Genomic DNA, 26,119 nt, shown 5'->3' with positions numbered 1-26,119 from the left:
GGGAGTTAAAGTTTGGCCAGGAAAATCGGTGGGGTTCGGTGGGTGGGTTAAGGTTTGCGGGTGGGTATAATGGCTCCGAGGGTTAACAACCACAATTGAGCGGGTGGTGGGTGGTGCTGAAAGGTGTCGGGACGTCGTCGGAAAAGTTTTACGTACTCGTAGCAAAGCCCAGGCGGCAGCAAGTGGCGCAAAATGCTTAGCAGCGAAAGTTGATAGTCAAAGATCAGTAGTCATATAGCCCACTAAATTAATAATGTTTTAATTTATCTTAAAATAATTCCCATAAATATTTAAATCTGTTTAAAGGGAAAATGAAAAAGAATTTAAACAAAGTATTAACTCTCTATAAAAGCAATTAAAATGAATCAGTATTAAATCATCAATAAAGCAACAATTTTATGTAAACCGATTATTTTCTCTACTTACTACTTCTCTACTTTGTCTTTATTTTCACACTTAAATGTCAAATACAAATATTTGCTTTCGATCGTGTGCAGTCAATGACGCGTCTTTTGTGAATCGACCTTGGAAAAATTATCGGATTTTATCTTGCAACTCGAGTGCGACAATTTCAACATGATTTCTATGTCACCTGCGCCGCAAAAGCATGAAACTCAAGTGGACATAAATGCATGTACACACAGACATAAAGGTGTGCTGTTTTGCGGGTGAGTGTGCATTTAAATCCTTATTGCGACACCTGCACAAAGCAAATACCAATTAAAGGCTTTTCACATGCAGTCGCATGCCAACTTTTCGATGGGTTGGTTGGGCGGCAGGAGGTGGCGAGAATTTCGTGTGTGTGCAAGGGAACCGCTTTTGTATGCCATTAGGTGGCATGCCCCTCCCCGTTCACTTACTTACTTACTCCATAACACGTAGAAAAAATAAATCAGGATTCATTTTTTTTTTTTTTAATGATTTCTAGATGTGAGTAAAAAACTAAGAATAAAATATAAAAATTTCTCATACTGTTTGCTTTCATTCTACTAGTATTACAATAGGGTTATATTTTTCTCTCTGTGTACCCACTATCCTCTTGAAAAGCGGACAACAGAGTAGAACGTGTCGTGCTTGGCCAAGACCAATTTATTTGCCCCAGTCGGTCAGTCGGCCACGAAGGTCCAGAGCTCTGAGATCGGCTTATTGAGCGTCTCCGACGAGCAGATATGGTTCAAGGGATTCAAGGGGAGCAGCGTCCTGGGCGGCGGAACTTCTTCTGGCAAACCGTAAGCCACTTAAAGGATTACTGCGCCAATTGCTCGCTGGCCGGATTCGCCTACATTGCCAATTCCAGGTGGGTTTTCGAATCGCCTCCGCTTTGGATCGCCACCATCTGAGATTTGCTTTCGGTTCTGTAGGCTTCATATCACGGAACGCGTGTTTTGGCTAGCTTGTGTGATTATTTCCTCCTTGGGATGCTACCTACTGATCGCGGACTATCAACGCAGTTTTCCCACTAGAGCCGTAAGCATTGTGCACGAAAGTCTGCCGCCGTTTACCAAGTGGACTTTTCCCACTGTCGCCGTCTGTGAATACGTCTATAAGAACAAAATGAGTACCAGGATGGAGGAATACATACAGAGGTTGCTAATAATTAAATTGAGACTTAAGTTATAGTATAAATAGATAGTTTTTATTTAGCTTGGGCCCCGATCATGAATCAGACTATAGTTATATTGTGGAAAGCGCTATAGCAGGCATTCTATATCCCCATTCGTATAACGAGGGCGCTTATAAATCCAAATGTTCGATACCCAAGAAATGCCCAACTTGTGCAGAGTGTCCCAAGAAAAACTATCGGCTACTGGCCACCATGGTAAGTGTATAGTATAGCATTGTTGTATAACGATTGGTAATTAGAATCTAAATATACATATTTTTTACAAGTACGGAGGAAATTGCACAGAGTTTTTTGTAGAGTGCAAGCTTTCCGGGAAACCCTTCGACTGCTGCCGATACTTTCTGTCGATGTTTACGCCGTATGGTCGCTGCTTCATGCTCAATTCGCTGCAGAACAATGAACCTGGCTCGAGGCACTGGCTGCCCAATAAACTGGATCCCGCCGACCAGAAGGCCCACATGCAGTTGGTTACAGTCTCTCCGATTTACGTGGCTCTAATGAATGCAGAGGATGTTCCGCACACAGGATTACTACCAACTGGAACTCTTGCCTCGAAGCAGGGCGTCACCAAGGTGTTTTATTTTAATCAGATGAGGATGAAGAACGATCCGGATGTGAGGGAGGTCGAGCCGAAGGTGCGCAGCTGCCTGTTTCCCGACGAGAACAAGCCGTCGAGTCTTTACAGGGTCTATAGCTTCAACTCCTGCATCATCGATTGCGCCAGGGAGCGGCAGTTTAGGCTGTGCAATTGCACCTCGTTCCTGATGAATCCGGAGGCAGACCCGCGTTTCCCGGACTGCGATCTGGAGGGATTCTACTGCCTGGAGGGCCACTCAGCCATGAGGCCGGATCAGACGTTGTTGGTTAAGAACAACAAAGAGGGCGGTTGCAACTGCCTGCCCTCCTGCAACGATGGCGATATCAGTGCCGTTTACGATGATGTATACTCGTATGTATCTAGACTCTTCTTAGTAATATTAAATTTAATGTTATAATTACACATACGTGAAGATATTTAAAGCTTCTATTACTTCTTTCAATAGGTTTGACAGAAATGGCCAGTTTTTTAACGTGTCCGTTTCTATGCCCGCCCCTCCAACGGATCAGTTTCGCCGGCAGGCGCTTCGTACTCGTCTGGACGTCGTGGTCTCCATGGGTGGCATGCTGGGACTCTTCCTGGGGGCCAGCATCCTCAGCGGTATCGAGTTTGTCTACTACTTCACTGTGCGTCCCCTCACCAACATCCTGCAGGCACGCTGAGTTCGTGCGTAATTGGTCAACTGCCAGCGGCGTATCGAACGTCACTGCAAGAAGTTTATGGAAAAAACTATATCAATTCAGAAAATGCACTTTATTTAAGGATGTGTTGGAATACATTGTGAGGTACATTTTTCAATTTTTGATCTCTAAAAATATTTATTTATATTTATTCAAAAATTAATCAGTATCTTACCAAGAGCTTACGATTCGCTTATTGAAATGTTTTTTATATAATATACATAAATATTGTAGTCTTTATAAATGAAAAATAAAAAATCAAAAGTAATATCCATATTTTAAGAGTGTATTTGCAGAGCGAGCCAAGAAGAATGGGTTGAAGACAAGGACTGGAATATAGTCCTTCCAAGTAGGATGTGCCTTGACCTCGGGACAACCGGCGTATGCGCAATTTAAAAATTTTATTAAATATTTGCTCGGCTCGGTCACTGCAATGCGCATTAAAAATGCAACCATGGCATGCCGTCAGGATGCCAAGGATATTCGTACCGAAATGCGATGCCATGCGAGCCAAGTGTGAAACTGAAAATCAATGGAACTCGCAATTTGCACAGTCAGCAAACGCCTTTTGGCGACAACTGAAACCATTTTGCACACATTCATATATTTATGTATGTATATATATACAGTTTCGTATGGATATTTGTGTTGCCTTGGATTTTGGCCACCTCTCAAGCTTGTTAACTTTTTCAGTGGCCGGATTCATGTTGTTTAGTTTTAAATATTTAAAACAACACAATAAAAATGTGCCCTAAAAGCAAACGGGAGAAGTGTAATCACATTTATTCTCGGCCAAAGGCCCTTTCCTTTTGCCTTTTGCACTTTCTGGAATTGTTGCTTTTGGTCACCTCCACAAAGGTTAATTAATTATGCTCTACACCAATTAAAGAGACACGAAATGGGCCTAAGCTTTTAGCGACTGGAAAACTCGAGTGAAATGGGCTTAAAACGGAATGTAGCACACTTTGGGAATTGGGTCGTTGGGAATATTTGAGAAGCCCATTTAAAACTAATTAAACATTAATGAGTACAAACTAAAAGCGTAGACTTATAAAAACAAGCATACCACATGGTAATATTAAAATTATTTAAATTAAAACGGAAACAAAAAACTATAATTAGCATTTAATTAAAGAGCATTTAGAGACTTAATAAAAACGAAATCAACACTTTTTTTCCTACTGAGAGAACCCAAAGAAACAGAATAAAAATCTCTGCCCGCAACTCGCCGCAAACTCATAAATAATACTCTCGCCTTTTCATGCGTACATATATTTATATATGTATGTATATTTTTTTTCTGACTTTCTTTGAGGATTCCTTTCCATTTCATTTCATCCGCAGCCGGGACTTTGCCTTTTGCTTTAACACATTCATGTCCCGCACTCGTATTTATGGTGCATTTGTATTTGGTTTATGATGGAAACCCCCTCGCTCACTCAAAGGTTTTCCCCCAACAAAGCGGCCAAGGGGGGGAGGTCAAACGAATTGCCGACCCGAGTGCAGTGAAAGTGTAGCACCAGCAACAATGTTAACCGTATCTGCTCGGGAAAAGTTAGCCAGGACATTGTTGCCAGTGCTGGCTGTATCATTTATCAAGCTCAGCGAAAAAAAGAGGAGAAATGACGGAAGGACGGCAAAAACAACAAAAAAAAAAACCAAAAAGACTAAAACAGAAATAAGGAAACGAGAACATTTTTGTCATGTTAAACTGTCAGAGTGCGCATTTAGTCATTACTTATATTTTCTGCTTTTCCGCTCGCACTTTTCCTTGGCTGTCAGTCTCATGGAAATGCAGCATACACACACACACCGACACCGACGACCATCCACACCCACGTACCTCCGCATGTCACACACTTGGGCGAAATGTAATTAAAACTTGCCATGCAAGTCTGCGGTTGAGCTTGGCCATTAGCATAACGCTGAAAAGTATGCTACGCTACGCCATGTATAATTTAAACGAAACACCGCATCGTCATTTATCAAAACGGCTCGCAAAATGTTAATTATTATGTTTTATTGCCTCCGAAAGTCAGAGAGCGGTGCGGTGCCTCTTTTGTGATTTTATTTCAGCGTTTCCCTGTGATTTAGCCGGACAGTTTGAAATATGCTGCCGGCATGTGGTCGGATGACCGGGCCAAAAACCATGATTGCACGCCGGCAACTTAAATCATTTGTCGGCTGACAGGCACACACACGCCAGACTTTTATGCATGCATAAAAATATAATTGTATAATGCTTTCCGGTCATTGATTTAAGCGGCGCCAAAGAAGCCAGCTGCCCTGAACAAGTTCGAAATAATTAAAATTCAAATAACTTCATTAAAATTTAATTCGAATGCCAGGGAATTGCCAGTAAGTGGGCTGGCTCTTGGCTGCATTTCAATTGCAGCAATTGAGAATTGCGAATTGCCAATGGGAAGCGCTAAAATAAGCAATTGCCGGCGAACTCCTGAAAAGAAACCATCAAGCGGAATGGGCGAGAGGCGGCAAGGAGGAAAACTTCAGTTTTTCTTCTCTCTAGGTAGCGGAGGAAATGGTAACTATTTTTCAATTACCTTTTTCGCACGCACGTTTGCTTAGCATTCGGTTCTTTTGATCAAGATATTTGCCAGCGATGGCAAAGTCAAGACATCCTTGGCCGTGCTCAAGCCATTTGAGACTCTATTGAAAGAGATCCCGGGCTTTGAAACGAGTATTTTTCTATAATTAAATAGCCATATTTCTCGGCAAAATAATAGAAAACAGGAATTTTTTTAAATGCACTTTAAATCGAATAGAAAATATCAATCTCCCCTAAATAAACATCATTCAATTGTTATGCCAGCTCTTCATTTTCGTGTTTATTTTCCATCGCTTTTTTTGTGTGCCATCCCAATGCCAGCATACACCGAAAGGAAACTTACTTATTTTTGTTCTATTTCTGTTAAGTTGTTATATATCTGAGGCATATTTCATTAGAATATTGATCAATACTGAATAAATTACATTTGAATACTTCTTCGGATGTGGTATCAATGACTTTTATTACCTGAAATGAGTGGCATTTTTTTCTGTGCAACCATGGACATGGTTGGATGTGTTAAGTGTTTGTAGTTAGTAGTTTTTCAATCAGCGTGGCACGCCCACACATCCACAATAGCGGAAACGCCCCAGCAAGCTCTGCCAGTGTTAACAATTGCCTTCTCTGCAGGAAAACGCTTTTTTCTCTCTTTTAAATTTCCCCTAAGCGGAAATCTATTTAAATTGAATTCTATTCTTCGGGCCTGCAACTCATGCTGAGGTGCATCCTTGTGTCTGCTCCTCGGTTTGAAGTTTTGAAAACTTTTGCGCCCAGCAGATCGCACTCTACGCATTGCGAATTATATTAAATCCCTGGCTGGCATTTCCATTTCAATGGATAATCATTATGAGCGTGAGCTGCTGTTTCTTCTAGAGCTTCTGCTGTTGCTGACGGCACTTGCTGCCATACAGCATTGTTGCCATGGAAGCCATTTTGCAGCAACGATTCTTATACTTATATACGGATATAGGGACGCCCGGACGGACCCGCACATGCTTGTGGATATTATGCATTTTTCACACATTTGTGTAGCATTTGATTGTGCTCCGTCTAGGTGTAAATACTTGCCTCTGGCATTTGCACAATGTTGCACAGCGCACCGTATGAGTAATATTTATTCACGCTCTGCCTTTGTCTGCCTTGATGGTGTTTGTGTGAGCCGGAGCATTCAGCATATGCCAAGGAGCATAAGCAGGAAATTCATTTTTCATTTGTTTGCTCAAAAAGTTCCGAGCCGAGTTGCCGAGCGATGAAGATGCTGCCGCTATCGCTGCCACTGGCTCCACATTATAAATATTCATCATACGCCAGCGTGCCCGAGCGGAGCACTTATTATACACAAATTAAGGCAAGGCATGAATTTTTATCTTTTTTGAATTTTGTTGTTTTGGTTTTTTTTTTGGGAGGGCGGGAGCGACTACCGAAAACAAATTTGAAATTCCAACTAACACCCGACGCGCTGAGTGAAAACGCATTGCAATTGCTTTGCCAAGGCAGTTCGACGGCCTTTCTAGCCGCAATGTCACACGGAAAACAATAGGTGATAGCAAAATGAATACATATCAAGTTACTTTAGGATTTCATGATATACTGCAAAGTACTCTTTAACCACTTACAATCAAGTGACCTAATTTACATTTATATTGATATTTTTTTCACTGCACCCTTACTTTGTTCAGATGGCCATAAAACATCAGCTGTTTTACGCACGGCATTTCGCAAATTTATGTCTTCAAAAGAGTTGCACATGCACAAGAAGTATACTATATGTGAAATATGAATACATGGCAAACTTTATAGTGCCGCTTATGCATATAGCCTGGGTCCTTGAGACGAGCCGTCTGCCTGCTGTATCCACACTCCTTTCCCCTTTCCCATTTCTCCTTTCTCCAGTCCGCCGACTGATGGCAAAGTGCGCGACTTGTTTTGGCAAGTGTTTTCTACACTGGCTTTCCTGTTGCCAGAAATAGTTGAATGGCTCAGCGGCGGGATGGTTAACTTGGCTCGGTTTCTGGGCTGTTATCTTGAGTTGAGGCTGCTTTTGCAAAAACTCTTGCAGCGCTCTCAAAATATTGACTAGTTTTGAATGTATTACCCAACTACTTGGGCATGATATAGCCGAAAGTTTCTAGTTGCTGTAGAGCGGCAAGACAGGTGTCTTGTCTATCGCATGTTGCATGAAATTTTTAGAAGTTCCTAAAGCAAAACCGAAACGCTTTATTTTTGGCATTCCTGACAGGCTTTTTGAATGCCGAGCACATATACTTTGCAATAAGTGATGGAAATGGGGTCAGCCATTTATATTTTTGCAGACAGACAAAATGAAATGCAATAACAATATTTTCCTTAATTAACATACATTTTATAGTGAGTAAGGCCAGACAAGAATTTGTATTCATGTGCGTTTCGTGGCATATTTTATACTTGGATTACTTTTTATAGTGGTGAAAAACACCAGCAGACTGACATTTCGGCACTTACCGAGCATCAGGCCAAAAATATTGTCACACACCGTAAACATTGCAAAATAATGCCCGGCAGTCAGTCAGCCAATCTTATCGGCCTGGCTATTAACGCAGCAATCCGTGGAAGCCAAGTTAAGGCCGCTAAGCGTGCACGTGGCCACTTTGATGGGCAAGTGTCGACGTGGCATTATCAGTGTCAGGGCATCATCATCAGCCGGCTGTAAACTACAAGGACGATTCAAATCCAAACAAAATAACCACGACAAATGTTTGCACGTGCTTTACCTTGCCCCATAAAGCAGACCAAAGCCAGAAGGCCCGAAGCCGCACAAATAAATCCCCCTGGTCTTGTGCTATTGGTTCCCGGCCGAGTCCTGGCATTTAAGTTGTGCTCACCAGGAAAAAAGTGGCGTTGAGCTCCCGAATATAAACGCAAAAGTGGTTTTTAGGCCTTAAATTGGTTGTCCAATTTATGCGCTCCCCCGAGTGAAGGCCAGACGACAGCGAGAACGGAGTAGAAAACTTGAAATTCTGTGGCTTGAGGGCAGCAAAATTGTTATAGTGATTTTTTTCGGCTCGCCCTTTTTGTTCAGCAAAAGGAAGAATGCAGAGGTAAAACAGATTTGTGTTTGAGTACGTACAATATTACCAAGGAAAAACTGGAATTTTTGAAAACGTTCTCTGTAATGTGTAAATATTAAAATAATTTATTTTGACATGTTTCTATTTTGAATTTATAACTTAAATTAAATGTATGCCAAAATGGAATTGTATTGATGAACATATTCAGTAGCAATAATTTGCATAAATTGCGACCCGCTTAAAAGCATGCTATATAACTTGTATATATTCTAAAGCTTAGTGCCCAGTATTTCAAAGTTGAGCTAGGAGTTTCTCTTCGCTTTTTTTTCCAGATCGGTTTCTAGTAAGCAACTTTTCATGGCCAGCCTGCTGATAGCTTCTTTGCTAAACGACGAGGACCATGTCGACTCGGGTAGCATAGAACTTCTGGGATTAGAAATGATTTCTTATGGCTTCCTGCCCCACCCCATTGACCCATCGTCTGGGAGCTTTCTGCTTGCTGCCTTTTGATTTATGTTGACATGCTGTGGTTGTTGTTCCCCAGCTCGCTGTTTTTTGGTGCTCCAGTTGTTTTTGGTATTGGTCTTGGCTGTGGCCTCAGTTCGATTGCCAGGGACCAAGTGCACGCCTCAATGGTCAGGTGGTTGGCCCAAAAAAAAGGGAGGGAAGGGAGGAAAGTTGGGAAAACGAAGGAGCAGCGGGACCTAACCAAACATTTCTTGGCAAACACTTTGCCATTTTTCATGGGGTTCATTTCATTTGAGTTGCTTTTTATTGCCAGCCAAGAAGGCCTTTAAGCTACAGTGGAAAACCAATATTCATTTCGGCAAATACATTGAAAATATACTGTGGTATTTATTAATTGTTGTTTATTTGGGATAGCCAAACTAAACATTTCAGTTGACAAATAACTCTTACAAGTAAATAAAATTTTGTTCTGCAAATGTAGCAAATTAAGCTTTGTATTTGGTCTACACTGTATTTTCTTGATTGGTTAAGTTATACATTGTTTACTGTATTTATTTAAATGAAAACCCACTGTACAGCTTTGGCCAAGTTTAAGTTGGCGTACGTTTTTGCGGCTCACCTCGGCTTGGTTCGTTTCGGTTTGGTTTGGTTTGGATCCTTTTCCGTGGCCGCCTTGGAATGGCTTCGAAATTTGTCAAGAAACTGGACAACTGGAGGCGGAGGCGGGGCGAGTTGAAGACGAGTCAAAATGGCCACCGGAAGTGGGAGACATTGTTGCATGTCCTCGTTGTTGTCGCCGTCGTTGCGGCAGTTGTTGGTGTTGTCAATCGCAACCGCATTACATGTCAATTACCGCACACTAAACTGTGAGAGGGCTTACGCCAAGTGCGTCCCGAGTGTCCCGAATGTCCTGATTGTGGCCACGGCAACTTGAGGGCCATTCAGGCTCCGCAGCCTGGCTTTTTCGGTATTATTATACCCCACGTCGGCGGGGGGCTTTGAATTTTTCCGTTTTTTATTCTTCTCCCCTGCAGACAGTTCGAAAAGAGCTGAATTCGTGGCGCACGAGTTTAATTTATGGGGCTCGCAGCTATTTTGGCTGCCAAAGCGGAAGTGCTGCTGTCAATAAGGATTGGCAGTCAGCATGCGGGTTGGTTCAGACTCGGGTAAAGGCCCTTTCCCCTTCGCTAGCCCCCCAATCTCCGATCTCCACCATATTTTTTTTAGTTCCTTTGCCCTTTGATAGAGATTGACAAATGCGTGCGTGTTGGTGACTTTTAAAAAATGTCTAAGCTGCTGCGGGTCGGGAAAAAAGTGAAATGAAACGTGGAAGAGTGCGGTAAAAGCGCAAAGGAGAACCGTAAATAATGTGCAAAATTTGTTAAAAGGACAAGCGTAATAAATCCTCTCAATGGCACACACACAATTTCCTGATAACTTTTTAGTGACTGATATTTAGCGTTAGTGCTTGCCGGCGGCGAACGCCTAAGAAATCCTTTTTTGCGAGCCAGAAAAATTAAAATTTATACCAAAAGTTGCAGCTGACTGATGGTGGATGTCAGTGGGAGCTTCCTGCACGGAAATCTTCATTTTGAGTGATATGAACGGGAAGTTATTGCCCGGAATACTTGGCTGATGGGTCGGGTAAGAAATCGTTGAAATTTGTTTTGGTTCGCAGAATTTTATGACATGTGTTTACTTTTGGAACTATTAAAGTTGCAAACCTGCTTGTGGCCATATAAATTTGAAGAACAAACATAGAAAACTTCATACAACTTTCATGTCGTCTAAAAAATAACGTGTTGTTCTACAGTTTTTGCGGATGTTAAGTTTGCAACTCCTTGGGCAATTTGTTTTTATGTTTCACATGTCAGGTTTATTAAAATTTAAACAAAGCCAGGGGCTTGACTAGTTTATTATTTAGTTTATTCAGTGCATTCAAATCGAAATCAAGAAACACAACGTTAGTTTAGCCAGCCGTTTGCTTATTTTAGGGCATATGTCGCAATTTGTTTGTCTTTAGTTAGCAGTCGCTCTTCCATAAATTCCCAGTAAAATATTTACACAGTTTCGGAGAAGTAGCTCACAACAACGTGGTCTCACACGTTCGATGCATTTTACAAGCTGTCAGATACTAATGCAACTATCTGGAAGCTGCCAATTCTGTTCAACGTTCAACTTTCGCTCGGGCGCTTTGCAGCTGCCTGTCTGTCATCGTCATCGTGATACCAAACCAGAGCACATCACGGCCAGGTGAGTCGGAGGTTAGCCAAGCCCCTGGACATATTCGGTTTTTACCGCCCGCCTTCCAATTCAGAAAATGATTTCGTAAAATTCACAAAATGTTAACCACTATTTTGTAAAAAAAAGTAGAACAAGTTCAAAAGCGCAACGTATGAAAGTGCAAAAAAATTAGATATTTTTGAGTTTATGTATTATATTGTAAATTAAATAATTTATAATTTATGTGCTGTTTCTCATAAGACCGACATTTTACCACTTCAATTTTTTTATGTGCATACTTTCTAGAATTATGGTTTCCTATTAGAAACGTAGAATTTGAATTGGAGTGGCCGAAGGGGTGACTTGGCCAACTAACCGGCTAACTAACTAACGCTCTAATGCATAATTTGTCTGAACTTTCGGGTCCCGACACTACGGTAAGGCGTTAAGTCCTGGGCGAAAACTGTTAGATTTGCTGTGGCTTTGTCCTGGTGCGGTAAACCCAAAAACTTTCGCATTGAATTCCATTTCCATTTGGCTCTGCGGCTTCACCCGTAGATGTGTTCATTTGATTTGAATGCGAATGAGGCTCTGCGGAGGGGAAAACGGCATAAAAGTTCGCACATGAACTTCTCCCAGAGGCAGTAGACGGCATTAAAAACTCGGCTGGTCATAAAATCCAGGTGAACACGGCTCTAATAGTTCTCAGTTCTCAAGTGTCTGTGCGTTTTCTGCCACCGGGTCTTCATCCTCTCATCCTATATGCCATATCTTCCACTCGAGCCCTTAATTTATGCGTATTTAATAGAGTTTTTATTGTTGTTTGCAGTTTGCCTTGGAAGTTCTCCTGCGTCTTTGATTGAATATTTATGCATGCCTGTCTCTTTCTCTCTTTTTGATGGTATGCGTAAGTTTGGCTATGAAAATTTTTGGTTTAACCCAAAAACTTGTTTTACAATTTTCCTAATGGCTTTGCCACTTGCAGAATATTCAGCCAGAGATTTCGATTCGTGAGTGAGTTTTGGGTTGGGGGCACACTAATCCCCATTTTGTTAATTTTTTGCCGGGTCACGTCTCTATCGCCCAAAATCTTTTGGGTAATTGAAACTTCCAAACATCAGAGCGGAGCACATCAACATTCCACTCATTACCTTGGCTTACTTAGCAAACATCCTGCCCCGCCCCCTTTTTGGGCCCGGAATGTCATGTTCCATTTGCGCATAAAATTGAAATTACCAAAAGTGCGTTGGGAAAAATTAAATTTCCTCTGCGCAAATATTTGAAACTAATTATACCCAATAGACGCGGGTGCGAGTGTGGTGGTTCAAGTAACTGAAGAAGCCGTCGGATCTGAAGACACTGAGCCATCCGTTCGTGATTTAGGGACCATCTAGGTGAATACACATTTTCCTTCTCAGGGGGCACCACTGAGAAAAATATTAACAAAGTTTGAATTGTTTTAATGAGAATGAATGATGCAAACTATTAGCTTATACATATATCTTTGTTGTAAAAAGTTGTAATCAATTCGAACGATTATGATTCCTTAACTTAAATAGGAGAACTTATTATAAAAGGGATCTACAACTATAAGTTTTTTCTCGATGTAGCAGCTAAGACTACGACATTAGCAGACGACCAGGTTTTTGGGTTATAAACAAAATACGCGTGACTTCCTTGCGCAGCCATTAAAGCGACATATCCTTGGTGAGAGCTGGGCTTACTCCCCGAATGATGAGCAGCCGGAAGGGGAATGGGAAAAAAGGCCAAGCAAAATGGATTTAAATTGTTGATTAGTGCTGGAATCGGAGGAAAACAACTGACAGCACCTGAGACTCCCGTGCGCCTGTGCGATTTTGAAAAATAATCATAATAATGACGGGCATTGTTGTGAAAATTCCGAATGCAAAACAGAAACTAAGGCGCAAACAAGCTGAAAAGCAATTTGTACCCAAGTTGGGCTTTCACCTTCCCCCATTATATATGTGTATATACATAAGACCCTGGCACGCACGCTTATGCCCTGCATTATACTTAAGCTTTATGTTCTTACTGCGCATTGTTTTCGTTTTGGTTTTTAAAAATTTCATGAACTCATTGGGACGTGTGAAAAGGTACCTTGAGAACGGTGCCCGAAGATGGTAATCCTGTTTTCGACCAAGTCAGCGCCAGCAACAGCAGATCAAAGAATCCTGCCAAGGGGTCGCTAAGCAAATTGCTCCAAAAATGAATTATTAGCGCTCGAAAAGTACCGAAAAATGTTGGCAGTCGGCCGTTTGTCGAAATTGCAGGCGAACGGAACCCCAGTCATTTTCCAGACCAACCTTTTACAGCGCTGTTACATCGCGTTTTTTTTTTGTTCTCAATTTAGTTAAGAATTATGGCTCTAAGAAATGAAAATGTGTCTGCGTTGAGTTTTGGGGTTTTTGCAAATATCCAGAACTCGGGCATTCCCAGCACAGCGGAAACGGGAAAACTTTTGTCGTAGATGCTTTTTATGTAATGAATATGTTAAGTTTGAAAACTCTTGTAAAATTTTGTTTATTCTCAAAATTTTATTTTGATCATATTAAACTCATAACTCTGACCTATATCATGTGTACTATAAAGTTAATTCGATTTATCATAAATGAGTTAGAGGTTTTTACTGCGAAAAATTTAAAAAGAAGTATCAATTGAATGCTGATATCCCTTATTTATTGTGGTTCTCATTTCGCTTTAAGACTCTTAGTACTTTGAATAAGTGTTGCGAAAAGTGTCCATATTTTTTGTTTGCTCCTGCCAACCTCTTGGTGAAACATTCTTTGACACATACAAATGAAAATGCTGATGCTGTCATTTGCTAAATTGAATTTTTCGCAGTCCTGAAAACTCACACACAAAGATGAATTGCCACAGTTAATGGAGACAAAAGTCCTGACATAATTTCTAATTTCATGTGAATTGCAAGTGCAGTCTTAAATATGTACTTATGCTAACGTAACAGGGTTTACACATAGTCAACAACCGAAATTGACAATTTTCGCTGCCGGTGGGAGTGGTCGGAAAATGGAAAATGAATTCGCACCCAAGGCAAAGTCAGCCTGGTTGAGTCTTGAAATTGCATTTGCTTTTGTTGATAAAGTTTCCCTTTACTAATTATGCCAAAATGCGGCTCGAGAGCCGAGTGAGAAAATAGTGGGAAACTTTTCCAAAGAGAGAGAGAGAGAGAGTTGTAGTCACAGGGAAATTCTCTCTTTTTCGATGAGTTTTCCGTTAGCAGCTCGTTCGTGAATCGGCTCCATTTGGTTTTCTGTGTCAGTCGGTTAGCAGTCAATGTGCGCGGCTGTTGCCAATGCCGATATGCCTGCAAATTAAAATGCCACATCTGCAGAGTGTAGGGGAGTGAGGGAAGGCGTGGGGGAACTGTCGCATATTAATGACACGCTAGGCAAATGTGTCATTTTGACGTTTTAACAGTCTGTCATGCAGTCACCGAACCACGCTATTTGTATAAACACAAACATGGGAGGCTGCAGCTGTATTTCGCACAATATGTGAGCGAGCCCAAAGAAGAACTTACTACAAATGTGTGCCATTTGCCTATCAAAAGGGACAAAAAGCCAGATGGACGGGAGGCTGACAGTTTTGCGGCGCACAGATTTGTCATGCATGGATTTATGTTTATGCATAGTTTTTGGCCATTTTCCATTGTTCTCGCTCGCGAAGCTATAGTTTTTTTTTTTTTTTGTTGCCTCTGGCCGCTTATATAACTGACAGCTACACGTAATTGTTGTGAGAATGGATTAAAAAGGCATTTGTCAAGCGGTTTGCTCCGTGCTGGGCCCTTCGATTCCTGTGGCTGCCATTGACCGCCGACCGACAATGAAGAGGAATGAGGACAGGGATGTTGCCGCAGTCCGGCGCACTCATTGCACAGCATATTTAATTAAAAACAATTTGAACATGGAGTAAGCACATCCTACTACGAATATCGGATGCACTTCAAGTGAAGCGTGATGAGTGAGCCACTTTTTAATTCGCTGCGCAGCGATTAAGCTTGCCATGGAACGATATATAATCGGAAGGTAAAGTTCAAGATTTGTCCTTCAGCAGAAGCAAGTTTTACTTGCTTATAAGCAACCAATTCAGTTAAGTTAACGCCAATAACCCTAGTAATGAATCATAAATATATTCATTTCTTGTTAATTAATTGTTTTGTTAAATGGACATAAAAGGTCACTTTTATTGTTGGCATATTGTATTGTATTAATATGTGTACAAAACATATGAAAAGCTAATAAATTTTGGTTAATTAAATGTTTTTTGAATGAAACAAAGCATTATATAAATAAATCAATGCATATTTGTTAGCTCTATATTTGTTGTTAATCAAAATAAGAATCTTTAATGTTATTTATTTAGCAAGTACTTACATTTTTCACTAAACTAATTATTAATGCTCACTGGGTATTTGTTAGGCAATCAAAATGCTAATTGGGTCATATCTTATCAAACCAACACATGGCCAACTCTCACCTTTCTCTCCCAGCAGCCACCACATTTAAGTGACTCCAAATTATTTTCCCTAACCCACATCCGAGGACCCCAGTTCCTTTTTCAGTTCTTATCTATTCGGGGCAAGCTTACACTCAATTTTCCTTGAGTAAGGGCGACCTTATCGGGTAATCAGGACACCGTCTGCGACAGTGGAATTATCCATAATTTGAGCAGCTGTTTCCCTCGAGGGGCGGTATTTTTGTTCTGTTCTGGCCATGGCTTATCGCTAATTGTGGCCGTGGCGAAGGCAACGCCAAAGTCCAAGGACCTTTCATGTTAATTGCTCTCTCCGTCTCACCATCTCTAGATGTTTATACGGGGTCAATGATTGAAAATTAGTTCTTGAAATTGTTCCTTTTTGGAAAAAATAGCTCTAATATAATTAAGCTTTTCTCAAACAAATGTATATAGTAAAATAAATATTATTTAAATAAATAAAGGAAGAGAATTTATAGAGTGCACTGCATAAACTCAGTATCTGTTTAATTTTCGATGCTGGTGCGTTTCTTTCGCACTTTTTGCGTTTTTGGTTTTCGGTTTCGCCGCCTGCCTAATTTGAAATTAATTTCAGCCTTTGTCTGCACAGCATCAGCCAAACGCTTTCTTTATCGGGCTAATTAATTTATGTCCAGGACCCGCCGCACTTCCTGTTTCGCTCTTCCTCGCTTTTTGGCCCCCTAATGCGAATTAGTTATAAATTCATAACTCTTCCATTAGCCTGTATGCTGGATGCTGTTTTGCCGTCACTTCCTTCGGAATTCCGCTGCTCATTCGAGGGTTTGTATAACGGCCACGTGTCACTTGGTCGGCGGACTGGATTGTTGTTTTGCAAGGTGCAGCGTAATAATAAGGGCGCCAAAAGGTAAATAACAACAAGGGCAGTCGTCGAAAACCAAAACAAAGTGTACAAGGCGAAAGCAAACAGAAAGGGCTGAAACAGAAAACGGCAACAACAGAAACAGAGCAGAAACTGAACCGAAACTGAAGCTGAACTGAAGGACACTGAACTAACTAACTGTGGGGTTTGGACAGCCGGCGGGGAAAAGCGGTGGGGCTGGGGAAAACTGGACGATAACTCAGCGTCCAGTGGAGAGGGCGTTCAGCATAAACTAGCACCTGAGTGGGGGTCACCGGGTGGCCCCGGGGTCACTTGCTGCGAGTGGGTTCCCCGCTTTGTTTGCCGAAAGTGCCAAAACACTAATTTACTTTTTTCCCTCTCGGACTTTCTCTTTTCAGCTTTCTCCCGATCTGCGTCGTTTTGCCAATGCAGTGAGAAAAACAAAACAAATCAAGGAAGTATATTGTTAAAAGGATTTACCGATTGAAAACATTTAGTATGGTGAAGTAAATAAGAATACTTTAAGATAGCACACTTTTAGGCAGCTATTTGCTAAATGTACAAAATTTTGGGTTAGTATTCCAGTGCATTTTGAAGCTCAGCTAGGAGGTCTTCCTTGGCCAGGATTCAACGGTGTTTCCGCTCAGCTTCGGCGGTTGCCTAGGCTTAGGCTCGATTATAAAACACAGATGTGCCATCGCAGGGTAAACACACTTGGGTCTCCGTCATCTGGCTCAAAAAGAGGAAGCAAAAAAGAGACGACACCTAAAATGCCAAAAATTTTCAACAAACAGTTAACAGACTTCGTGGGCAGGGACACAAATATACACAGTGAGAAATGTGGGGAATGAGTGGGATTTCTTTCGGCCAATGACAAAGAGACAATTTTCCCACTCGGCCTTTGTTGTTATTTTGGATTTTCATCTTGGCCGCTCCATATTTTGTTGTTGTTGCCGTACTTTAAAGCTTTGGCTTGTAGTAGACGCTCGGAATGTGTTTACAACATAAACAAAAATTCTTGTCCGCGTTCATGGGGCGGAAGGCAGAACGAGTTGGGCGGTGGGTGTTGCCGGGGCGGTGGTCGTCGTCGGTCGTTGGCAACTACTTGAAATTGTTGAAATGCCATAAATGGTCGCCTACTTGGAACAGAGTTGGTCCCGCGTTTCGGACCCATGAGGCATGAGGTTATTTGAGGTTGTTAGCGCGTGACGCGAAAAGGGAATTGGATATTAAACGTGGGGGTAATGGGCAAATTAAGTGCATCAAATTGTTTAACTGCGCTTATTCAATTGGAATGGCTACTAGGTAGTTATGCCTAAGCAATTAGATAAATTATAAAGTTGAAAATGACTGCTTTATCGGGGTAACAAATTTGGCATCAGTGAATTAATGAATACTTTTTGTTAAACGATTCACATTTATATACTTGAAAGACGGAAAGAAACCTTAAGCTGTGCCATCCCTACAAAGGCCTTGAATTACATTTTTTATACTTCTTGAAATACCACACTTCGCTTTCATGTTTATTTATAGAAGCTCGTCTAATTTCTCCTCCTGCAGGAATCTCATCCTCAGATTCATTTAATTGCTTGAATTATCATTCCTTTCCTGCCCCTAATAAATTCTAAGAACCTCTTGCTTGCTGAAAGCTGCATTTTCAATTATTTTGATCTCTTTGTATATAGCTTCCCCACCTTAATTAAATAATGGAGTGTGCCTTGCGCATATTTTTAAAGCCTTTTTTACTTTTCCCTATCTTATCCCAGGAAATGGCCACTTTCCTTGGAGTGGCGCATTAAATTCATTAAATTTTCATCACCATTGCCAGGCAGAAAACATATTTAAAATTCTAACAAATGGCAAAGGCGAATGGTTAGCGCTGGATGCTGGTAAAAATTTTTGCAAAAGATGAAAACCAGGCTATACATAGATAACAATTAGGGTCTGTTTTGTCGGGGTAAAAATACAAACACAGACGTTGGGCAAATGCCGCACAAAGTTGCCACACAGACGGTGAGCACTTTGGTTGAACGCAGAATGGCATTAATTCTCGTCGCCGAAAATTTAAATTTTCGCAAGTCAGAATTTATGCAGCCCAAGCGAAAATATTTCACAAATTATAAACCAATTTTCGGTATATTGCAGACAGGACCCGCGGCAGCTGCAGTCTGTTGAAGGACTCGCGGGCCTTTTGTCGGTTTAATTAGGTTAAAGAGCCGGCCTGCCAGGGAGTGTGTTTAAACTAAATTCAAAGGGAATTTAGCCTCGCCCCCATGGCAACCGCCGTTTGTTGACCAAAGCGACCCCCAAACCGCCGAGGCCCCAAGCAAACAAATTACGCGGCTTTGGGCTCCTTTTTCCACTCCCGAATCGCCGATCCCTTTTGGGATGCTTTGTATTGGGAACAATGACACACATATTTATTTTTGGGCACATTCAAACAGCAAGCCGTTGTTTAACAGCCACCTGGAACCCTCAAAAAGTGGAAAATCTTTATCTGTTTCTGCTTTGTGGCACGTTTCTGCGGCACGTCTCAATTGTTGTCTATTATCTATCCTTTTTGGGGACCACATTTTCTCGGTCTTTGTCTGTAAATAGAACTCCAATTAAATTCTTACTTAGACATCTAAGCAAACCACAATTGGCGACACCGACATTGATACTTTATAATTATCTTTTAGCCAACTTAAAGGCTTCGATTTCTTTGTTTCAGCAGTCAATCTATTCCTTTTAATCTGAAACATTTTTTAAATGTCCTTTGTGAAGAGATTAAACTTAAACAAATAAGCTTTAAGTATACATTTTAACTTTACTGAACGTTAATGGGGAAATCGATATCTTGTCATTATAATTCGATTTGGCGTAACCATGCAACCAACCAGCGAAGGATGGCTCATTTGTGGAAAAGCTCATTGTAAGGAAAATTTATTAGCCTCACAGAGGGAAACCAAGTCTTTAGAAAATACTTTTCAATTAGCTCCCTTTGCAAGCCAAATGTCAAATGATGCCCCGCATAGCCAGGATTTGTGGACGTGAACTGTGAATCTGCGAGTTGACGATGCCAGCTGGAAGCCAATCAAAATGTTTTAAGTGCCCGTTGCTGGCAGTTGTTGCTCCCCTGCACTTTAAGTAACACACAGACGAGTGGTGCGACTACTGATTCAACATGCAGATGCAGGGAAAATGCCGTATTAGCCCGGACAACTGTCAAAGGCAACAGGCGGAACCGGCAGCCAGGAACCAGGAGCCCTGGCCCACATAAAACAACATATAGTACACTTACAAGGAGACGTCTGCGTTGGCCAGGCCAACTGACCGACGGACCAGCGGGCAAACGACAAACGCTACGGCAAACAAGTCAAGTGCTCCGAAAAAGGGTTGCCTGCCCTGGCCTGGTCTGGTCTGGCCTGACCGAGTGGTGGCCAAGCGGAGAATTGCCATTAAGCTGCAAGTTTAAAGCAACTAAAAATGGCAACAAATAAACAGGCGACGGACAGCCAGGCGGAGTGGCAACAGAACGAGGAAATGAACATTTTCTGCATTACACATACGACCCGTAATCCAGATTCTGCACTGAAAGCTGTCGATTCTCTCTGCTCCACTGACAGTGCAGAGAAAATAATGTTCGATGTGACGTCCATTATTAATATACTGCATTTTACGGGTGATTTCATTTTTCGTAACCTCAGTGGGCCAATAAAATGCTGTCGGTGTGAGATGTTGCTTAAAATGATTCCATTGAAATACTATTCATTATGCCGGGTGTGATCATTTTGTGGTATGATTTTTATCGCGGTGTATGTGCAGCGGTATCTGTGCGGGTGTCTGTTTGTGTTTGCATGAGTCATAAGCAAATGTGTGTGCCGGGATATATGGGGATTATGCTTGTTCCATGTGTTGGCTTATGAGCAATGCCAAGTTTACAACAAAACGACTCTCGGTCCAGATGAAATTTAAGTCATTTTATCCGGCCAGCAACCCACTCTTCGACCCGGCCAATTCCACAGCACGTACGGAAAAGCGTCGACATGCCAGTTACGTGGCTTGCTGGACGGTCAGGGTGTCAGGGGGTCTAGGGGTCACGGGTTCATGGTTCCGGGCCTTTCGGGGGGTGGTGGTGGTGACACATATTAATGCCGCTCGGCGACGGAGAGCACATTAAACTGATGAGCTTAATTGGAGGTTACCTTCGCAGCCGTCTCCAACTGGTCAGCATCGGGAGTTCCAGTCATTACAGCACGTACACCCAAGAATGCTGCCAATTCGACCAGGCTTGTAGACCCAGGCCAGCATTTAGGATGAGGAAAACGTTGTGATACTCTGCAATTTAATTTGGCTGATTAAGTGGGAAGTGCAGGTTAATTTAGGTAAGGCATGGAGACGTTTCAAAAAATGTGAACCGAAAGATAAAGGACTTTGGCTTGACTTGGACTTGATAATAAGCTAAAGCATATTAAACATGAATAGGGGTTTATTTTCTCTAAAGAACTTTATCCACTAATTAATGAGCTAACTAGGAGACAGAGTAGCTCGCATCTGTCAAAAAGCCTTTTGACCATCCTTGCAAAATGTTTTGGCCATCCCCAAATTCTCTGGCAAAGGCATCTTCTGACCCTAAGCCACTGGACTGCAGTTTTTATTTTCGTTTCGCCGGCGCTTTGTGCGGTCGTCATGCGTCTGCCACGTAGCTTCCTTTATCCTTTGGCCTTTGGCAGCGCCACTCTTCCTCTTCCTCTTCACAGGACCGCTTTCTGTGTCCTCGCCATTTCCTTGGCCATTTCGAGCGCTGTGCATGTGTTTGTATAGCCCCCCGGTCACACAGTCACTTAATTAAGAGCATAATTTGTAACAAATATTTAGTTGGCCGAAACACAAAGGTGCAAGGGGTTGAGACTCCGAAACTCCGACGTTTCCGTTAAGAGTATTATTTTTTTATGTGACCTGCTGACTTCATTAAACGAAAGCGAGAATAAAATATGAAATCAGGAAAAAATACCAGCGAGCTTGCTCACAGAAAAAATATGCAAATTTGTTTGGGGACTATAAAAAACTAGCGTCGAAATGCAAATGTAAAATATTTACTCGCTGCTCGTGTGATTTCAACATTTTTAATGGCATAACGCGCACACCCTCCACCAAGCACAACATTTGCACACACACTCACACACCTCAGCAGGTGTTCAAGCATTTTTCAGTCCAATTACAAAACACTACCGAAAATACACGTAACTCAAACGAACGCGAGGACCATTCGTGTTTTGTAGGCCAACTTCATTAGGTCTTACCTGACATTGGTGTGGCCATAATGAATTGTAGCATTTAGCTGCTAATTTCGGCACGGGGCACAGGGCACGGCAGCTGAACAAATTGTTTTGAAGGATATTCTGCGCAGCATGACTGACACTCGACATTGAAGGATGTGGCCTGCTGTTCTTGGAAGAGTGCGAGTTCCGGGAACAAATATGCAAATGGTTTCCGCCGTTCTCGCACTTAATGGAACATTCCTGGAATTGGGGTTCAAGTGTTTTCAAGGTGAGTAGAGAATATCTATACTAATATTATAAAGAGGTAAAATTTGTTTGTTTGTTTGTTTGTTTGTTTGTTTGCAGGGAATAGGCTCCAGAACTACTGGTCCGATTTAAAAAATTATTTCGCCGATAGAAAGCTATATTATCGTGGAGTTAAATAGGCTATAATTTATTTTGAAAAAAATTAGGGATCCGTAAGAAAATTGCAATATTGTCGCATATAAAGTGAGTTGCTACCTCATCACACTGACAAACACGCTCCCATAGCATTTTAACTCAATTTTTGTGTTCACTGTGAAATTGTGAAAAAAAAAGAATTTTTATTTAATTTAAGTTGAACTGTGAAAATTATGTGGATCGTGCATTTGAGGATAAATTCACCACTCTGTCCATAGTCCAAAATGCTTAGAGGACGACGTGCAAACATTGGCCGCAGACATCCAAGCCAGCAGCCAGTATATTCACAAAACTTAAGCGAAGAAAGACAAATGAGCACATGGAGATCATTGGCATCATTCAATCGCTTGGCATTCCAATATGACCCCACTGCGAACTACAGTGACAATGAAAATTTAGATTTTGGACCAATGGCGACTATATACCGATATTGCAGTGCGTTAAAGTTCAAAAGAGAAACGGCTGGATTGTGCAGCGCAATTGGAAAAGTGAAACTGGAAAAGTGTTAAATCACCATCTTTCTATACTTCCATATATTTGAAAAATGTTGCAATATTGACTTTTATGTTGTTAAATTGTGTTGACCAGCGAAGCGGACACAGGACCTCTAGTTTTTAATAAAACAGAAAGGTGTTTGTAAAATTCTCAATTTTTTAAAGCCATTTGGCTTATTTCATAGTCGACTTCATAGTTGATTCGGATAAGAAATGGCGTCGCATAAAAATTTTATCATCTGACAGGCAGCTAGTCTGGCAACCACACACAAAATAAAGCTGAAATAAATAAATATTATACTGAATCACAATAAATGGAGTCACAACGGCCGCGAAACGATAACGTTAGTTTGTTTGTTTATTGTGGGCCAAACAAAAAATAGCAATAAAAGCAATTGTTGGGCTTTGCGACTCGTGCCCAGTGCATAAATATGCAAATTATGCGTATTTGTTCAACCAATCTTGTCAGGGAGATTTGCCTCACATTGTTTGCCGTTTCATATGGCTCGACTAATTGCGCACATAAATAAATTGTTATTAATTTGCTCCAAATCAATGCCAAACAATCAGTAGCGACAACAATGAAATTTTCACACTCAGCTTGAGTTCTTGGTGGAAAAGCTGCCAATAATGGCTGTTAATGTTTGTGGATGTTTTAAAGCACCGGTTAATGGTTTATATTGTATAAGGTACCTTTCTTTCATTTCGAATATATTTTTTCTTAAAGCATACTTCTATTTAAATTTAAAAGACTTTTTATTCGTGTTGAGATACAATTCCTTTTAATGTTAGTAATATTATTATTTCCTTTTTTATTCCGCTTTCCCTTTCAGTTCCACGTTTTTCTCAAGTCTTTGCAACACTCAAGTGATTTATTTCCTTTGCTTATAAAGTATACGCCGTGACTGTCGCCAAAGAGTTTGCAGCAAGCCACTGACTTTTGTTCTCGCCTCTCTTAAATAATGGAAAACCTTTCAAAATACTTTATGCCATGCTTGATAGCCTACCACCCACATCCACCCGGATCTGCCAAAAAAGTAGTTCGTTTCATTGAGTGGAAATATCAAAAAAATTAAAAATTCAGTTAGTTTTTACAGCCTCCCCCGTTGATATTGTTTATTGTTCGGTTGTTGATGCAGTCGCTCGTTGCCGCCAGCTTATGAAAACTTTAGCAAGCTAATGAAAATTTTACAACGAAAAAATTTGGGACTTTTGTTGTGCGGGTACTTCAAACATCGACCGGCTGACTGACTGGCTAACTGAACTGTGGATCTTACTTGGTTTAGTTACCCAAAAATTGGGCGAATTTTTATTGTTATGCTTTTATTTGAGAGTCCGCTTGTATCTGCTGCTCAAAATATTTGCAAGGATTTTGAAGCAGACAGATGGCTTAAACTGAGGAAAGAAAAATAGGAGAGATAAATAAAATTATAAAACAGAATTTCTTCGGTTTGTTTTTTATAAAAATATTATTGAGGAAAGCTTTCTTTGAACATGTGAAAGGGTATTCCATCCTTTGGCCACCAAGTGCTTAGGGCTCATCCGACTCCTTATGCTTTCATTATTTCTTCCTCTGCTCCTTTTCAGGCGAACGCGATATGCGCGCTAATCTGGCCAACTTCAAAGCTACTTAACTTTTATCCATTTAAGCCATCAACGCAGACAGGCAGCTGAAAACAAATGGCAAGAAAAAGAGGATTGGTAAGACGCTTGCAGGCGGGCGGAACGAGAGAGGGAAAGAGAGGGCCAGATAAAAGGCGAAAGAGAGGGAGTGAATTGTCTGTGTGGCCTGACGACATTTTCGCCTGACTGCACTGAGAGCTTAAAATGTCGCTCGGTTTGCTTTTCTGGTGCTGCTGCTTCTGCTAGTGCTGCTGTGATTGCGATGGCGGCAGCTGTTTATGACATTACTCATACGCCTCGTTGACCCTTGGCATTGTCATCGGCCAAGAACGAGTAGTCATCCGTCGTCTCCCTTTGCTCTCTCTGTGTCTATTTGGAATAAAGGACCAGCACTTAAAGTGCAGTCACATATGCAGGCCGATTCTTGAAGTTTTCACTGGCATATAGCATATAGCCTTCCTGTACTTCCGTTTCCGCAGAACAAAAGCAGCGGGGGCGCAACTGCACTCTTTCGTTTTCTCCCCACCAACAATGTTGCCTGTGCTCAGCCTGCTTAGAAATGCAAAGCAGCGCGCGAGGCAAACACAACACACAAAGTGATTTTTATATTAAGGCCACAAGTGCCTGCAACCCGACCACGACCATGCCCTCAGCGCTCAGCCCTCCGCCCACATCCCTCAGCCACGCCCTCGCCTCCGCCCACTTGGCAAAACTGTGTGCTACCGCTTTGCTGCCATTATGATGACTACCAGGGCACGCTGATTGCTCAAGAGCGTTTTCCAAGTCGGGAGCTGCACCGAAAAGAAAAGAAATTCCAACACAAAAAAATACAATATTAAAGTAATTAATTATATTGTATATGATATTTATAGAATCCTATAACCTTAATAGTGTATTTTTTAAATTATTAAAAAATATATTTTTAGTTTTTTCCTCTTTTGAAATAAGTAATCAATATTTAAAGTAATACAAAGTAATTAAACAAGTTTTAATCGAATATTTAATGATGCACAACCAAGCTAATCCCCTCTTCAGGTCCAATATTTTCGCTAAGTGTGCTAACTGGTTACTGCTAGTGGTTGTGTGTGTTTGGAATGCGCGTTGCATGAGATAATCTGTGGCTATGTGCGTGCCACACGCCAGGCGTTCTTGCCTAGGATCCCGAGATCCTACGGATGCCCGCAGAACGCTGCTCCCGGGCACAGTAAGCGCGGATTTTTGATGGTTAATAAAAATTCCAACATTGTCTCTCGCAGTTCATCTTGGCCGCCACATAAGCACAATATGAAGCTGCAGTCGCATCTCGGGGAACTGTTTCAACGAGCGATGACAACATTAAGACGACGTTTGCCGCAGTTTCTTCTGACATTTATGGCGTTTTATGAGCCAGTTTCGAAATTTCTCCTTGAGCACAACTTGCTGGCGGTATCTTTTAAAATTATATTTAAATTGGTAATAAATTGTATCTGAGACTTTTTATGAATGCTCACAACTTGGTTGCTGTTCGCGGGGCCTCACTGTCCCCGAGGCGACAGCTCTTGAGTGACAGGAATTTTGAATTATGTGTGAGCGAAATTTACATTCAGGCTGCTTGCCGCGGAATAATAACAAACGTTTTCCACTAGTATGCAGAAATCTAATGAGCAAAATATACTTTTTATAAAGGAGATGAAAAGAAGTTCGCACACTTTTGGGTATCATATAATGATGCTTA

General features: G+C 41.4%; 1 protein-coding gene across 1 annotated transcript; it reads left to right on the top strand.

Annotated features, from left to right (window-relative positions):
• The first annotated feature begins 1,169 nt into the window (after positions 1 to 1,169).
• Positions 1,170 to 2,884, top strand: LOC108095651 (pickpocket protein 19). Its single transcript, XM_017196816.1, has 5 exons — positions 1,170 to 1,297; positions 1,362 to 1,586; positions 1,645 to 1,819; positions 1,891 to 2,573; positions 2,668 to 2,884. The coding sequence occupies exons 1-5, from the start codon at positions 1,170 to 1,172 to the stop codon at positions 2,882 to 2,884; spliced, it is 1,428 nt and encodes a 475-aa protein (XP_017052305.1).
• Positions 2,885 to 26,119: the final 23,235 nt, after the last annotated feature.

This window comes from Drosophila ficusphila, unplaced genomic scaffold (genome assembly GCF_018152265.1).
Source record: "Drosophila ficusphila isolate 14025-0441.05 unplaced genomic scaffold, ASM1815226v1 contig_791, whole genome shotgun sequence".
NCBI lineage: Eukaryota > Metazoa > Arthropoda > Insecta > Diptera > Drosophilidae > Drosophila > Drosophila ficusphila.
The sequence above is the reverse complement of the archived record's forward strand: the minus strand, read 5'-3'. Positions and strand labels throughout refer to the sequence as shown.

Coding starts and splice junctions, on each gene's coding strand:
- LOC108095651 (XM_017196816.1), top strand. CDS start 1,170: ATGGTTCAAGGGATTCAAGGGGAGCAGCGTCCTGGGCGGCGGAACTTC. Junction 1,820..1,890: donor ATCGGCTACTGGCCACCATG/GTAAGTGTATAG, acceptor ATTTTTTACAAG/TACGGAGGAAATTGCACAGA. Junction 2,574..2,667: donor GTTTACGATGATGTATACTC/GTATGTATCTAG, acceptor TTCTTTCAATAG/GTTTGACAGAAATGGCCAGT.